At 45.8% G+C, this 16,143-nt stretch overlaps 1 protein-coding gene across 9 annotated transcripts in view; it reads right to left on the bottom strand.

Moving 5' to 3' along the window:
• Positions 1 to 15,637, bottom strand: part of DGKI (diacylglycerol kinase iota) — a 217,073-nt gene extending 201,436 nt beyond the window's left edge. For 5 of the 9 annotated variants that reach the window (XR_012586453.1, XM_074582709.1, XM_074582739.1 and 2 more), the window contains exon 1: positions 15,243 to 15,615. Coding sequence is in view for 8 of the 9 variants with exons in the window: in XM_074582709.1 (XP_074438810.1) it covers positions 15,243 to 15,608 (366 nt within the window). In the remaining variant the exon portion in view is untranslated. Of the gene's footprint in view, positions 1 to 15,242 lie in introns of all 9 variants that reach the window. The other 4 variants (XM_074582758.1, XM_074582730.1, XM_074582769.1 and 1 more) reach the window with 2 other exon arrangements.
• Between the last annotated feature and the right edge of the window lie 506 nt (positions 15,638 to 16,143).

Genomic DNA, 16,143 nt, shown 5'->3' with positions numbered 1-16,143 from the left:
GTAAGAAGTGACACCCACCATCAAGGCGTGCACGCGGGGCTGATTCATCACAGCAGAGCCATTAGAAGGAAATGCATTAGTCTTAATGGCAAGAACTGCACACTCACACGGTCTCTTCCCAAGAAAGTTCTTAAACCCTTTGGGAGTCAGATGTCGGGAACAGAAGAACCAGTACAAGTAGACACTGCTCTTCGACTGACAAATCAGCAACCCATTGCTCAGACATAATTTATTATCATAAACACTGTCTCACTATTTTCTATATCATTTGTATTGCTTTTTGGACTGTAGTTACCAACACCCTTCAGCCTTGAACAGAAGACAGTCATCAACCCCTTACATATAGCCATTAAAAATATGCTGGCTGCCTCTTTCTCCATTGATCAGGTTAGTTGGCTAGGACGTCCTCAGTCCCGAGTGCCAAATCTCACGGAAATTTGACTTGTACAAAACTCTCGCCCTGTTGACCCAAGCATAGTGTGGTGCAAACCCAGTGACCAGAACACGGGTGGGAGAGACCACCACGCAGCCGAGATCCACCACCTCGGTACCCCTCCCTGAGAGGGCGTAAATGCAGATCTGACCACACCATGATGGGAGGGAGAAAGGGGCAGCAGAAATGGCTAAAGAACAGGTCAACACTTCCCAAGGGCAGGAGCTTTTTCAGCCCTAACATCAGAGATCACTTTCATCCTCTGTCTAAGATAAGAGTTAGTGTCCAGTAAGAGACTACCTGGGGTTTTATTTAACCAGGTGCACTCTGCCACTAGCTGCAGAGGCAGTCTCCCAGGCACCAAATATTCCCAAAAGGAGAAGAAAAGGGGGGGGGGGGGGGGGAAAACAACACATCACAAAAAAAAACCAACCAACATTAACCATACGCCTGACATATTCATCTTTCAGCCATCCCTGGAGAACAGCATCTCTGTTTAGCTATAAAAATGTGGATGGCCATCCACTACCCAACATTACCCTGACAATATACTTTAATCACAACATCAAGCAGCTTCTGCTAGCAGTCAGAGGACAGTTCATCTTCCATGTTCATTCAGTCTCTGGCCCTTCAGAAGTGTTGGACAGCTGATTAACACTAAATGTGTTAATTAACGTGTTAAACACATTTCTGTCATAGAAAGTTAATCACGACCAAGAAAGTTTCCCAGATGCTACCAAATAACAATTTTGCCGTGCCAGAACTCAGCTTTTTCATTCTTCGGTAAGCTTTCATATTGTAAATTAAAACAAAATAAGTTTTCTTTTCTGAATCACAGTGAAAAAAATAACTCAGCGTGAAAAAATTCCAAGGAATTATAATATCAACTATTCGATATTTCAGATATTAAGATGAATATATTAATGTGTTGTTCATCTTTTTTTTTTTTTGAAAAAAAGAAAATCAGCATCTTACCCAGAAGATTTCAGTTGGAAAATATTATGTCAAAATTCTAAAGAAAAAAAAAGTTCCACTGGAAATTTTTGAACCACTGTTCTCCATTTATAGCAGAATGGAAATACAAGCGAATGTGTCTGTTGTGGTACCTTCCCATGTATTACCTCATGCCCTTGATTTAGAATGCGCGAGAAGTCACTTTATTTTAAGGAACAATCATGTGGTTTCCCATTGCCGCTCTGTCCTTTGCGGAACACCTTGGAAATCTTCCTCATCTGTTTTTTGCAGGCACCCACAGCTCGGCCTCATCAGGCAGGATCCCCCCAGGTGTTCCTGCTGGCTCCCACCACCGCCTTGTTCGTACACCTCTGCCACTCGAGTCAGACGCTGACGCGCACTGTTGTGCCTGCAACCGCCTAACGCTAAGATATTCTCACTGTTTTGCATTCATCCTCCTATTATTTGTGTTTTCACACATAATAGGAGCCGCTTTGTCTGCCTGCATAGTAAATTCGCCTCATTGTCTTACAAACTTGCTGCGAAAAGCTGTTCGGATTGATTCACAATAGGGCCAACATTTCCATCAAGCAAAATATCACTCTCAGCACCTGACAAATTGTGACACCGTTTGCACAGCGACTGAATCAGAAACAAAAAGCTCCCGCTGGATGCTCGGGCGGGGGGCTGCTGGGGAAGGGGCTACCATGCAGGGAGTGGAGGCAACTGCCCAGGCAGGGCTCAGCCACAGCAAGACCCAGGAGAGGCCCACGTTTCCCGGCCGCAATCCCCAGGTTGCCAGTGGGAGTGGGCGGGAGAGCTGACTTGCCAGAGAACAGCCTTTTGAGGCAGCAGGCTGCTCCTCCAACTGGAGGGGAATTCTCATCTTTCTCTTTTTCAACCTTTAGATCAAACTGGAGGAAGTTGGGCTACAATTTTCCACCCCAGCTTATTTCCTCCTCCTTTTCTTTCTCTCTCTGTTTCACATCCCTAATGGCCTCTTTCAAGCTTGGAAAAATTGCTGTTATAAAGCATTAAGTAGCACAGCTCAAGCATGACTTCCCACCCTCCCTTCCTGTCCTCGTCTCCTCTTTCAATTGCTTGTGACCCACTGGAAGTCATAGCATACCAGGTTGGAAGGGACCTCAAGGATCATCTGGTCCAACCGTTCTTGGCAAAAGCAGTATCTTTGGTCAGCCGAAGGGTCCAAAAGCCTGACTGGGGCTGAAGTGATCCAATCTTCTTCTCATGACCTACAGCTCCCTCAAACACAAGCAGGGAGAAGCAGGCGCACACCGGAACTTCCAGACCCAACTGCAGGCCCTCGTCCACATCCTCCAGGAGACAGTCAGCTGCAGCTTTCATTTAGTGAGATGCACAGCTGCAGAAGATAGCAAAGTAAGGTCATTGGTGACAGAGAGGCAAGGCCATCTGGTATCTCGGCACTTCACATGTGAAAAAGGATGATCTCTGATTTTCAGGAAGCAGAGAGACATGAGTAATCTCAGGATAAAGGCCAAAGACCAAAAAGAAAGTGAATTACCTTCTTTTTCTGCTAAGTCAGAGAGAGGCATAACCAGCATGTGATGAAAGCTTTCCCTGCGGCTGCCTGCGCTGCAGCTCTCCCCGAATAAACAATGGCCCTTAACGGTTCAGAAGCGAGGGGGAATGAGCCCAGCACTGTCACAACCACAGGTCAGCTCCCCTCTTCTTTCCACCTCCCTCCCAAAATTAAGTCATCGCATCTTCTGTTCCCGCAGAGAGACAGGGGGAGCTGCGAGAAGAGAGGAACCCCCACGTCGGGGTTCAGCAGCTGTGGCTTACTCTTCTTCTGTATTCACTTCGTACACTTGTTTCCTTGAATTCGGTACAAGACCGGGTACTAATATAAACACCAAACTCGAAGTCTCTTTTACCAAAGAAAAGGGAATTGGAAACGTAAGCAACTATTGTGTGGACAGGTCCAGGATATTTTCACAGTCCCAGAGCTGATGGCAGAATTACATTCAGTTGCTTTCATTTCAGCGCTAAGGAGGTAAGGGTAAGGAGAGTGGAGCATTTTGTACAATCCAGGGATTAAGGAGAAAAGACCGTATTGCCCAACCAAGGAATTAGAGGAGACTTTTCTTTTAAATTCCCTGTTATCTCTCTCTCACATTTTCATCAGAAGCAAGGTGAAAATTGGGAAGAACATATTACTTGATCTTGAATAGGTGACTCTGGGTGACTACATACGAGGAAATAAAAATATCTGTGTGTCATACTAAAGATCTCTTCCAGTTACCAGTTATAGCCATCGGAGATAACTTAGCTTTGTGTTTGTCATTGAAAAATTAAGAAAAACCAGCAGAATTTACTCCATTCAAAAAAAAAAAAAATGGAAAGAGATCATCCCATATGAGTTTTTTCTGCACTTAAGGGGGAGACCTCACACACAAGCTCTCTGGGTCCATCCTGCCCTGTGCCCTGCAGAGCATTTCTCAGAGTGCTTCTGGCTTGAATGAACATACATAATGCTTGGCTTATGCTATTGATGGCCATCACAACCCCAGGAGGGGCCTGGGCAGAAGCTTGCTGTGGCTGGGAGAGCCCAGGCTATTCCCAGAGGGAAAGACACGCTCTATCCTCTCTGGAAAGCAGAAAAGCTGCGCTCCAGCTATCCCTCCCTTCGGAGGGAACCTAAGTCTTCCAGGCCAGACTGTGAACAGCCATCCCTGTTAGAGGTTGTGGTTTTTCTCAGATAAAGGTTTGATAGGCAAGTGGATGCTTTGGAAAAGAACTGCCACCCCTAGATCACTTGTCTAAAGGCCATTAGGTTAGCTGTTTCTAAACGGTACGTATGAACTTTGTGAGGGTCATTTTAATGGCTATATTGGTCTCAGTCCAGCTCGTAACTGCCCCAGCATCACAGTCAACATTAGTCGTCCCTCCCACTATCTGCTGAAAGAAGGGAAACTAAGAGTTTACAAGACAGAGAGCAAATCACCCAGCACTCAGTAATTTTTCCTGTTCACTCTAGATCACAGTGCATCTATCAGACGATGATATGGCACATCAGACAACGGGGAAATGCAAAACATTGTTTTGCTGTTTGTTGTCCAGGCTGAATCAAGATTCACAAGGTCAAAAGAGAGTCATCACAATACTATCCTGTAACCAAGCCACTGTGAGTCTGCTCCAGCACTGTTTGCTGTGCACCAGCAGGGCTTCTTGAGCATCTTTCAGCATTCCTTCAACACCTGAAAAAGCTGGGAAAAAAATAAAAGCTGAAAAGCTGGAGAAGGCAACTGGTGCCACCTCCTCTTTGCCATAGGTCTGCACTACATTGACAGGGAGAAGTCAAAAAACAGCCTCTTATCTTTACATCCAATTACACACAAAACATGTACATAACCACTTTGCAGCCTCTGCCACACAGTCGACCACTGTAGGGCTTGAAAACTTCCAATATTGCAAATCTAAAGGGGAAAGGAAGCAGCTTATCCTGAGTGAAGAATCAGAGATGCAGCACGGGACCATAAAGCTCATACTAGCCTTGGAGGCAGGAACAAACTGTCGGAGAGAGCTCAGTAACTTATATCTAACCTTGTAGAATGTGAAGCCCAGTATTTATGTACTTGTGGGTTCTTCGTTCATTGTACCGTGCACTGTACAGCCCCAGGTACGTGAACGCACACGAGCACAGGTGTCCTGGCAGAAAGGCAGATTATAGAATAAAAAAGGAGATGGAGCAACTCAAAAATAAAGAAACCCAGGAATTCTACCGCAGTGAAAACTGGTCAGGGACAAAATAAAGAAACTACCTGCTCCAAAGCCAAACATACTGCCCTGAAAGAGAAGCGACAGTTGCAACTGTTGGCTACCTGCAGAGACAAAAATGAAAAATAAAGAATAGCTTAAGTTCTTCTCACTAATGGAAGGCCTCCCACAACCAAACATGCCAGCTGCGTCGGCACTGCTGCTAATTCCTTCTTCAATGTCATTTTAAATCAGGCTAAAACCTGGAGGTGACTATAGTGCCAGCAGCAAAGGATCCTATGAGCACAGGCAGCTGGCAAGACATGGGTACTGGATATCCCTTAAGGCAATAGCATCAAAGGCATTTTTCTTTTGTTTCCTACCTACACGGGTTTTTAACATGTGAATTCTCTCAGTGTCTCAACTTACAGCTAACCTCAAAACACATAATGAAACTTTATTCACATCTTTGGCATTTCACTTACTTTCGCAGGAGAGTCCGTTGCCCTCTTGGGCATCATCTCGAAACCATAAATCAGGCTAACATCAGCAATTAATAACCAAGGACCTGGCCTAGCATGCACCTACACATGGCATTTCATTGCCTTCAGAGAACCTACAGGATGCAGTGCTCGAGTTGGAATGAAACTCGATGTGTTTTCGCAACAAAAGGATATACTCCTGGGATCATTCACTAATTGGATAAAAGCATAAGAACTACCCCATTACCATCCCTAGAGGAAACTCATTAGCAACCTAATGAAATAAAGTGATGACAGGAAGGTATTTTCTCATCATCTTTTAATGCTAACAGGCTTCAAAGCCATTTTGCTTCCTCACCCTCTCCTATGGTGCCCAGAAACCCCATGGCACCTCTCAGAGCATCGCAGGCAGTCCCCGCTCCTGCAAGTTACACAGCATCAGGGAGCAGTTTCAGAGCACGGAGGGATTCTAAGATGTTCAACTCATCATCTTTGATGAATCTGTGCAATTGAAGCTTAATCCCTGCCCCACTTGGAAAGTGTTCCCCAGTGGGTCAAGCTTCCTGATGAGTCATACAATTTAGAAGAAATATAATCTGGCTATTAGGGGCTTTGCTGTTTGTTTTTAAGAAAAGCCAAACTCGGAAACATTTGGAAGAAATTAGGAATATTGAAACAAAATATTACAATTCTGAAATGTTTGGGGGTTCATGAGATTGCAAATATTGAAGCGAGTATTACATAAGCATAGTGATTCTTATAATTATGTCTATATTAAATATGACCATTTATTTTTCTCCTCCTGTAAAAAGTGTCACATCATACCCCCAAACACTCGTGTTTCACATACCCTTCATCAGACATACTTTAGATGTACATATTAAACATACATTCCTTAGTAACAACAAGGGAGGAACGGATAATTTTGAATCCATCTGAAGAGTATAATAAAAAGCAAGACAAGGTATTCATCCACCACATTCCCACTACCCGCACCTACACCTCTCACCACTAAACACCTTCCTCCAAGTCCCTGGACAGTCAGAAAGAGCCCACGTCTCTCCACCAAGAGCTCTTACGTACAGTCAGACAGCCAAAGACATCAATATTATTCATCTCTGCAATGCATCTATAGCCTTGCTGAGGCTATAGGGCAGCCAGCGGCACCGTTCCCCAATGCCAACAAGCAAAGGTACATGCCATCAGCAAAGAGCTAACAGCAGCCTGAGAGAACAGCATCCTACATCTCTTATCTCATGTTTAGCCACAAAGGTACACAGGAGGAGCAATGATGTGTTAAGCTGGTATGCCTCAAACCTATGTACAATTAGAGACCTCTGTCCTCTCTGAATACACGCCATTTGTCTGTGACAATGGGGATTAGCGTTAAGTAGCCTGTAGGGCCAGTGAGCTGGAAAACTTTCTAGGGTAGAATTTGAAGCCATAACCCCTCAAAAAAAGTGTAGGCAGACCAGACGATAAAATAGCAGTTTCCTGTTATGAACTGTAAATTTTGAAGTTAGCTAAGCTTTCAAACAGCTGTTAAATGGAAGGGGATTCTGGCGGTGCCATTCAGAGATGCACTTGAAGAGAAATCCAGGACCAAAAAGTTCAGGACCTCATTACCAAGTCTTTTTCTAGCATAAGTGTTTCAAACCACTAAACTTCCTCAAAAATGCAGTATGGAAAGTATTGGGGAAATACCAGGCTCAGTCCCAGAGTACAGACAGGCTCAGCCCTACACCAGCATAGTTCGCCGAGAGTGCAGGTATTTAGTGACCATTAGTTCCTCAGAACCAGCTAATAAAATCTTCCCCTTCCCCTCACTACCTTTATTCTGAGCCATTTCAGCACAGGAGCTGGAGATGCTGAGACATTTAGAACCACCTCTTTGTGCCCTGCGGCAGTCTCAGGTTACCATAGCTCTTTAAGAACAAACCCTCCCATTTGCTCAATGCACAAATGATTCGGAGGCAAAGCTTGGGTATGTTGTGCTCTAAACAAGATCAAATTATAATATTCATGCAGAGCTGTCTTCCGCCTCTCCCCCAACTTTCAGGTTTTCTCTGAAAGCTGCAGTTTCAATTCTCTTCTGTTCCCCTCTCCTTGCTCTTAAAGCTAGGGTTGAGTATGATTCTATCCGTTCCCACTTTGTCACACAGGTTCCATCTGCCATCTTAAGTCAGTCACTTTATCTTCCTGTGTTTCTCAAAGAGGATTTACAAAGAATCAAGTAGCTATTATCACTTACAGGCCTTACAGGTGAAAAAAGCTGAGACAAACTATAATGGACAAGTACTAGATTTTTTTTTTTTATTCAATGTTAAAAAACAAACAGCTCCTTTCTTGACACTGTACAGTCTCCTACTCCATTTGTGGGTCTCCTCTGCAGACAATTCTAGTGAAATCTAAAGTGAAAAACCTCCACTCTCCTTCCTATCCACAGTGACCCCAAGCCCAGCGTTACCTTCAGAGGAGGATTCAGGCACAGTCTGGACAGGGACAGTGATGCAGAATCAAGGCCAACCTTTGGCACATGGCAGCCAGCACACATTAGACAAGGCGGTGCTGGTGTGAGGTCCACATGCATCTTAATCACCAACAAAATCCTGCTTGAATTCATTTATAGGCAAAACACAAGGTAAGTTTCCAGAGAGGCAAAAAAAGTGCCTTTACAAGCTGGCTGAGATGCTATCAACCTCCCTGTTGGCAACATGAAGCGGGCTGCATATCCATCAGCAACAGCCTTACCAGAAGCTCGGCACCCCAAGAGACAGGGTTACGGGAGAATTCAGGGGCTGGCACAACACGGGCACCAGGGCAGCAGTTATACCCACAGGCCAGCACATCCACACCGAGAGAACCAGGGAAAAAGAAATAAAGAGTGCAGTATAGACAGAAATGAGAAGTGAAACCAGAGACCTGGTGGCTTTAGATGGGCCTGCAAACCTTGGACTCAGCTCTTGGCACAGCACTTTGCATCAGACCTAAGGCCTTCAACAATGAACAAACACATTAAAATTTTATATGCGTAACTGTGTATAACCTCCAAAGAAAGGACAGTTAAATAAAGGGAGAAAACCCACACACCATACACTGGAATTAGCAACATAATGACATCCTTCATCTTACATTCCCAGGCATTCATATGGAGCGTGCACCGAGGCTCCTGAACACATAGCCCAACCTGGTACACTTTCCTCAGCCCACACAAGGTCTTATAGGCGGCTTCTATAGACTCTGTACACATACATTCACACATATACAATCTTCTCTTAGTGTACTCTTACGTGCTTTTTCACATACGCCCAGTCCCACACGGCGTTTCTCTGTTAAGAGTGACAAGTGGTCAAATGATTCAAAAGCCACAAAGTGGAAGGGGGGAAGCTCAAACATCAGGGGTGCACAGGTGAACAGTATAATTGAGTTAATGCATCACTCCCACATACAAAGACTTAAAAAAAAAAAACCAACCCAAAACAACAACTTTGTAGAGTGAGACACAAAAAGGAGCTCCAACTTTCCACAACCATTTTATTCCAAGGTAAAGTTCCATATCGTTAATTCTCTAACTAGAAGAGGTTGCCACAAAGCTGCAAGCCTCCCTTGCCTGATTATTTTCTTCTTCTACTTTCCCTCTCCCTCTTTTTCTTAATATCTGGGAAATCCTTTGGCTGATAGTGTTCCATACCCAGGCTGTGCTGGATTTACCAATAACGAAGCAGGAAGAGCATAGGAGAACATAGAATAGCCAGAACAAAAGTATTTCTTCACACACATACCCCCCAAGTTATGAGGCATCTAATTTGGCATTTATTACCCAATGAAATCTTCCTCCTGCGACAGTCCCAGGGAAACTGGAGTCTACAGGTTTGTGCCTGTGCAACACAACAACTTCATTAGAGACTCCTGCTTCCAAATCACTGGTGCGTTTATCTCCTTCTGAGTACGTACGCAATTCCATTGCGGCTCACATGTAGCTCTACCTGGAGTTATCATTCACAGCATGTCTTTTGTAAAGTACTGCTAACCTCAGATACAAAAGGGAGGACACGAGACATGTTCTAAATTCAAAGACAGTCCTTTTACTTTGTGTGACCTAGACACACTGACGGCCAGACTTGCAGCTGCATCTCAAAGTCAGGAGGGAACTTTAAATGTCAACCTGTTTTTCCCATGGTATTATTCTTGTTTCTGAACTACACAAGCTTTAGGGTACACAGAACTTACACATCAAAGCTTTAGGAGTGAAAGAGCTTCTTGAAGGCCCCTTCAGGTACCGAAAACGTCCAGTGATGTGCTTTGGGAGAAAATGATAAAACGGTGACGGATGTTTTGGGTGACAAAGTAAATTGAGTCACTGTTATGCGAGTGGGCGGTAACAACTCTGTGCAGTACATACCCAAAACTCTTAACAAAGACAGTTGTAAGCAGATCTTATGAGATTAGGCTAGGGAGTGAGAATTATTTTCTTGACATTTGGTAGAAGACAAAGATTCATCCATCATTTTCATACAGAACGACCTCACTTGTTTTTAGAAATAGGATGTATTATGATTCAAGGAAACTTAAGAAATCAACACAATCAAGAGATCAAAGGCTTGTGTTGCGTGTTTTCATTTTTACAAATGTCATTCAGCTTTAATTATTTATAATGCTTCACAGTACACTAGTAAATGCTGTCATATTTCATAAAATAATTAAGTCTTAGTAATAGGAGACACCTCCACCATCCTGTCTCTATTTAATATTTACTGAGAAGTGATGTGCGTTTTATGATCATTATCATATCTGTAAATAAATGAAGCAAAATGAGGATGTTTCCTACCCTTAAATTTCTATTTTGGTCCAAGGCCCCCATCTGTAGTCCCAGGTATTTATACGCTCATCAACAGTGACGAGGCTTGTGTAATGAGGGATTTCCCACTATTTCTCTGCCGTAACTTTTTCCCCTTCAAATGCAGTAACAAAACCCACTCTAATTATAACTCCAGCTACTTTTTGCCACAACAGACAGGCAGATGGTGCGGGAGGGGAGGCCAGCTCAATTCTTGGCTTCTGCTTGCAGAGGAAGGGTCAGGAAAGCACATTAGGCGCATCCCAGACAAACTTGTTTAGGAAGTTGGAGAGAAACATCAGCCAAGGAAACTCAAACCACCCGTTTTTGACAGCAGCATTTCTGAGTGGAACTGGACGGCCAGTGGACAAGGTGAGTTAAGAAAACCAGCGCCTCCAGCCACTTCCATTGCTAAAAGCGAAACTCATGGTTTCCTGCTCAGGCAAGCCACCTTAGCCAAAGACAAGGCACGATAACCAAGCCACCAACCCACTGTCTATTGGCAGCACGGAACGCCGAGACAATTTGTTACGGCCCCGCTTTTGGAAATCCCTGAGCTGCGTACAAGCAAGAATCCTAAAGCCTGCCACCCGCTGCATCGGGCAGGATTTCTCCCCTTGGTCATAGTGAAATTACATTTCTCTAGATAAACTATTCCCTAGCGACAAGCGTTTGCCAAACGCCACTTGAGCTCTCACAAGAGGGCCATTAAAACTTACAACTTTATTTTTATTTCCAGTGCCACTAATCAAGATTCCTGGGATTTCTAAATAATAATTAATAAGAAATTAAAAACCATTTGCATTATTGATGGTTTTGGTTGGTTTGTTTTTTGGCTTGCGTTAGTTGTTTTGGGGTTGGTTTTTTTTTGTTTTGCGAGTTTCTTTTATTTTGGGGGGTTGTGTCTGTTTGTTTTACTTTTTACTGTTTCTCTAAGCTGAAATAATTAAATGACAAGACTGTATTTCAGATAAGTTTTTAGAGCTGCAAACATCTGCTGGATAGAGCTCTATTTCCAAGGTTTTCTCTCGCCATAGCTTTTTACTATGGAAATATTCTTACTGAGCGTCTCTTTGGTTGAATTTGAATTTCTCTTTATTTCAAGAATTACTTTGGGAAAGCTACTTTAACCTCTACTTTAGCTAAAAGAGACTATGAGCTTCCTCACAGAACTTTGCAGTGACAAAATGAAAATTTAAAGGAAAGAAAAATTTACCCACTAGCTTTGTATCACAACATCTTGTAAATATTCTGCTGGGTCTAGAAATGTAGGGGGTAAATACTACTCCAAGAATCAACCTGTAGAGAGCATTTCTCTCTGGCAGGGGTACATATTTAATTCCCTTTTTTTTTTTCATTTGTCAATTTCTTCACAGTGGGATGGGAAACTGAACTTTTGCTTCTATCAGTTTATGAAAAAAACATTTTTCATTTTGTGAGCCCATAGTTCAGATTTTAAGCAGAAAAGCCGAAACATCGTTAAGGTACTTAATTCACAGAGAGGTACTTAATAACACGGAGACCAGCTCTGCAAGATACCCCTCATCAAAGGATCGACCCTTCTGATCGCAGACCGCCCCTTCCCTCCCTCGCCAGCCCCGCATCACCAGCCAGACCAGCGGCACCCACCTCCTGAGCTCCCGCGGCAGCAGCCCCCGTTACATCAGGCAGGGCAGGCACCCCGTCTGCAAATTAAGATCCACTTAAGGGATGTGTGTTGGCAGCGCACACACGCGCGCAGAGAAACAGGCACACTTTAAACCCATTAGCTCACGCAGAAGCACAGATAAGTGGCATATCCCCACTGTGTATGTATACATAATCACAGCGTATTACTAGAAAGAAAACAGCAAGCAAACATCTACTCTTAACGGGATGACGAGCTTCTGGTGCAGGCAACGAGTTTCATGAATGTCAGGTGCAAGGTGGGTATGGCTGGGAACATGGCAAGGTCAGGGGAGTTTTCGAGCTCCCTATGAGGCACACCTGTATTATTTAAAGCAAGTTTTTCCTCCTCATGGTTCATTATGGGGGGACAAACATGCCTACATTGGTATTTACTACACAAAATCATTACATATTTTATATAGCAGCTTCTACATTGTAAGCCACTGGCCACATCAGTACAAAATATTGTCTTCTGAACTATGTTAAGTCCTGGTTTTGGTACAATTCTAGAGAAACTAACAAGTTATTTGTATGCAACAACTATGTCATTAGCTAAATAGTTCTGCATTACAATGAAAGCAGTTGCTGTTCTGAAACAAAAAAAAAAAAAAGGAGAAAAACATTTAAGCCAGATTCAGGTAAGCCGTAGTTTCATAATAGGGAGTAAATTCATACAGGAAATATTTTTCTTCTTCTTCCTTTTTTCCCTTGTGACAATACCTTGACCTCTCTTTCAGCCACCCGTTTCGTTACTTCAATTGCCACCAACAGAATTTACGTGCATTTTCATGAATCTTTATTATTTTAAGCAATTTCCAACTGTTGGATTTTTTCCTGCATGTATAAATACAGATATTATGGTTCTATGTTAATGTAATGCACCTGCATAGAGAATCCTAAATGAGCTGTTCGAAAGTCCATATGCTGCCTTGAGTATTTTCTATTGCATTAGTGGATAAGGGAGTCCAAGTGCCAACATAAATAGATTTTCCTGTATATAATAGAGTCATTTACAAATGTATTTCAGCACCATAATTTACTGAGAGAAATGGTAGCAATTTAAGGAGCCTGGGGGGTGTGGGGTGTGGAGAGCTCAGTGGAAGCCCTTTGCGGAATTTTTCTAGTCTTCTGTCTACTCTGATTGTTCTCATTACAGATAAATAAGGGAGTGTGCATCATCTGTAGGAAACTAGATCCAAAAGAAGAAAAGGTGTGGAAATCCAAGGATGCAAAGAAAGTGTACATTCTCGCACATACCCTAAGCCAAGTAGAATGAATAATATGCATCAAGAGGTGCTTAGGAAAGGGCTTTTATGTCTAAAAGTTCAGGACTTGCTGTACACTTGCCTAGACAGAGGAGAGGCAGAAGGAGGAAGAGAAATAAGCCACACCTTTCCTCCTACATGCATTTATTATGAAACCCTTACAAACAAACACCATGCAGAAAGCTTCAAGGATACCCCTGTCTTTAACACACTTGTAGTTGATCTAGAGAACAGGACATTATAAACAGACTGTAATATCCCTCCCCAAAAGGGGAAGATGCCAAACCTAATGCAACAAAAATGAAAATGCATAGCCTGAGTAGAAGCACCTCCAAGACTTATTGCAAGCCCCATGCCTTCTGTACCAAGACACATTAGCAAACCTGTCTCATTAGCAGTTACTTCAACAGCCCACCTACAGAATCTGCCTTTACCTGCAATAGACAACTTGCCCCTAAACACCATGCACTAGGAAAACTGTGAGAGTAGAGATGGAAAAGTACCAGGAGACAGCTGATGTAATGCTCTTTAGGTGTCCAGGAAGTTTTCCTTTTCACATCGCTTATTGAGTCTAACACGAATGAGCCCAAACTTCACACTGACCAGTGAGACCATCAGCCCTTACGGGGAAGTCTCTCTGCATACATGAAGTCTTATGTAAAACTTCAGCTATGAAGAGTGTTTAATTACATTGGTTTTAAGCCCTACCACATGCAGCGACTCAAACCGTTACTAAGTTATCTCAGATGTAAATTGACAGCACATTAATAAAAGTATCTCCATTGCAGAGGAGATTCTTCAGCTAATTTACCTAGAGCCAAAGGCACTCTTTCCTTGCAGAGACAAAATAAGTAGCAGCTCTGTTTTCTGTCCTCCCAGTTAAGAGGGCTCATCCCTCAGCACGCTGGAGTACTAGTTACTGATGGTGTGCTGCCTCCGCTGGGGCTTTGCAGCCAGAAAGCAGCCAGGATTAGGTAAGACTTGAGAACTTTTTGGCATAAAGCTTCTCAGACAGCAATCACTTTCAGCAGCTGCTGACCATTAACAGATCTTAGGTAGTAACAGAAGAGCAGACCAGCCCCTTCGTACAGGTGTATTTACCGCAGGAAGAAAGCTATTTATTTGACAGCAGAGACGGGGGTTAAACAGATGGCCATAAAAATATGTAACCCTGGTTATGAAAGTAGCACCCTGCTTTGGCTATAGCAGGTCATGTGGCACCCCGGGGGCTGCCCGCTCTCAGCCCACAGCCACGCGTGGGGGTGCTGGGCGCAGCAGCCCATCACTCGTATCAACCGCTGGGGCTTACGCAAGGGCGGCCGGCACGGGTGGGGAGCGGGCAGGGCCGGGAGACCCGCACTGCGAGACATTTCCCACACAGAGACACCCCCCTCGGCAGCAGCGATGCCACCAGAAAGGTCTTTCCGATCCCTTTTGCGAACGTTTGGAGGCGGCGCCGGGAACACGGGCAGCTGTGTTTTTAACTGAAAACGGCAAAGCGTAAAGAGGTACCTATTCCCCCCGGCAGCCGGGCAAGATTCCCTGACTCTGAGAAACTCTGAAGTTCACCCACGGCCACCGTCCCCCTCCCCATCTCCCCTGGCGCTGCCGCGCCGGAGGAGCACCGCAAACCTGGCGGCAGCGGCGGGGCTGGGAGCAGGTCGCCGGCTTAACTGAACGCCGATCTGAGGGGGGGCTCTTTTAGGCTTCGGGATGAAGAAAAAGCCCCCGCAGTCTCCAGGGTGCTGCCCTCACGCCGCTGCCCGGCCGCACCGCCGGCGGCCGCCTCCCCGTGTCCGGGAGGTGCCACCGCCGAGAGGGACACACAGGACGCCCGGACCCGTCCCCGCCCGCCCGGCACCCACCTGTAGGACACCTGCTTCCTGAAGGTGAGGCTCCGCAGCTTCTCCTCCAGCGACTCCTCTGCCGCTGACAGCCCCGGCTCCTCCGGGACCCCGGCGGCACCCGCCGCCTCCCCGCCACCCTCGGCCCCCCGGCAGCCGCCGCCACCCGCCGCCCCCGTCTCCTCCCCGCCGGCTGAGGCGGGGGGGTTCATTGCGGCGGGGCAGTGGGGCCGAGAAGGAGGAGGGGGGGGGGGCAGGCGGGGACCGGCCAGCGGCTGCAGGCGCTGGGGGGCGGCAGCGGCGGCGGCCGGGGGGACGCTGCTCGGGGGCCCGCGGGGCGCGCTGCGAGCCGCGGCGGCTGCAAATGGCAGCGCGGCCGCGCAGCATCCATCGGCGGCCGCACTGCAGCGGGGCATTGTGGGAAACTCCCGGCCGCCCCCGCCCCCCCGCCACGCCCCGCCGACCGACAGCCAATCGCCGCGCCGGGTCCGCCGCCACGCCCCCCCCCGCCGCCGCCACGCCCTGCCCGCGCCCCGCCCCCGCGACAGGGCACCGCAGGGAGCCGGGGATGCCGGGCCGGGGTCTGGCATCAGCCGTGCCCAGTTCCCTCCCATCGTCGCGTTAAAAATACCGCTGAGAGGGAGCGCGAGTGCCCCAGAGCATCCAGCGGTGGCCCAATTTCTTATATCCCATCCTTGTTTATGTATAAACCACTTTTAATTGTTATTTTTTTTCCCTCGGGTAATCTCAATTTATCACACTCGGAATCACGGAATCACAGAATGGTAGGGTCTGGAAGGGACCTCTGGAGATCATCTAGTCCAACCCCCTGCCAGAGCAGGGTCATCTTAGAGCAGGTTGCACAGGAACGCGTCCAGGCAGGTTTTGAATGTCTCCAGAGACGGAGACTCCAGCACCTCTC

This window comes from Larus michahellis, chromosome 1, assembly GCF_964199755.1.
Source record: "Larus michahellis chromosome 1, bLarMic1.1, whole genome shotgun sequence".
Lineage (NCBI taxonomy): Eukaryota > Metazoa > Chordata > Aves > Charadriiformes > Laridae > Larus > Larus michahellis.
Note: the sequence above shows the minus strand (reverse complement) of the source record. Positions and strands in the feature narration are given on the sequence as shown.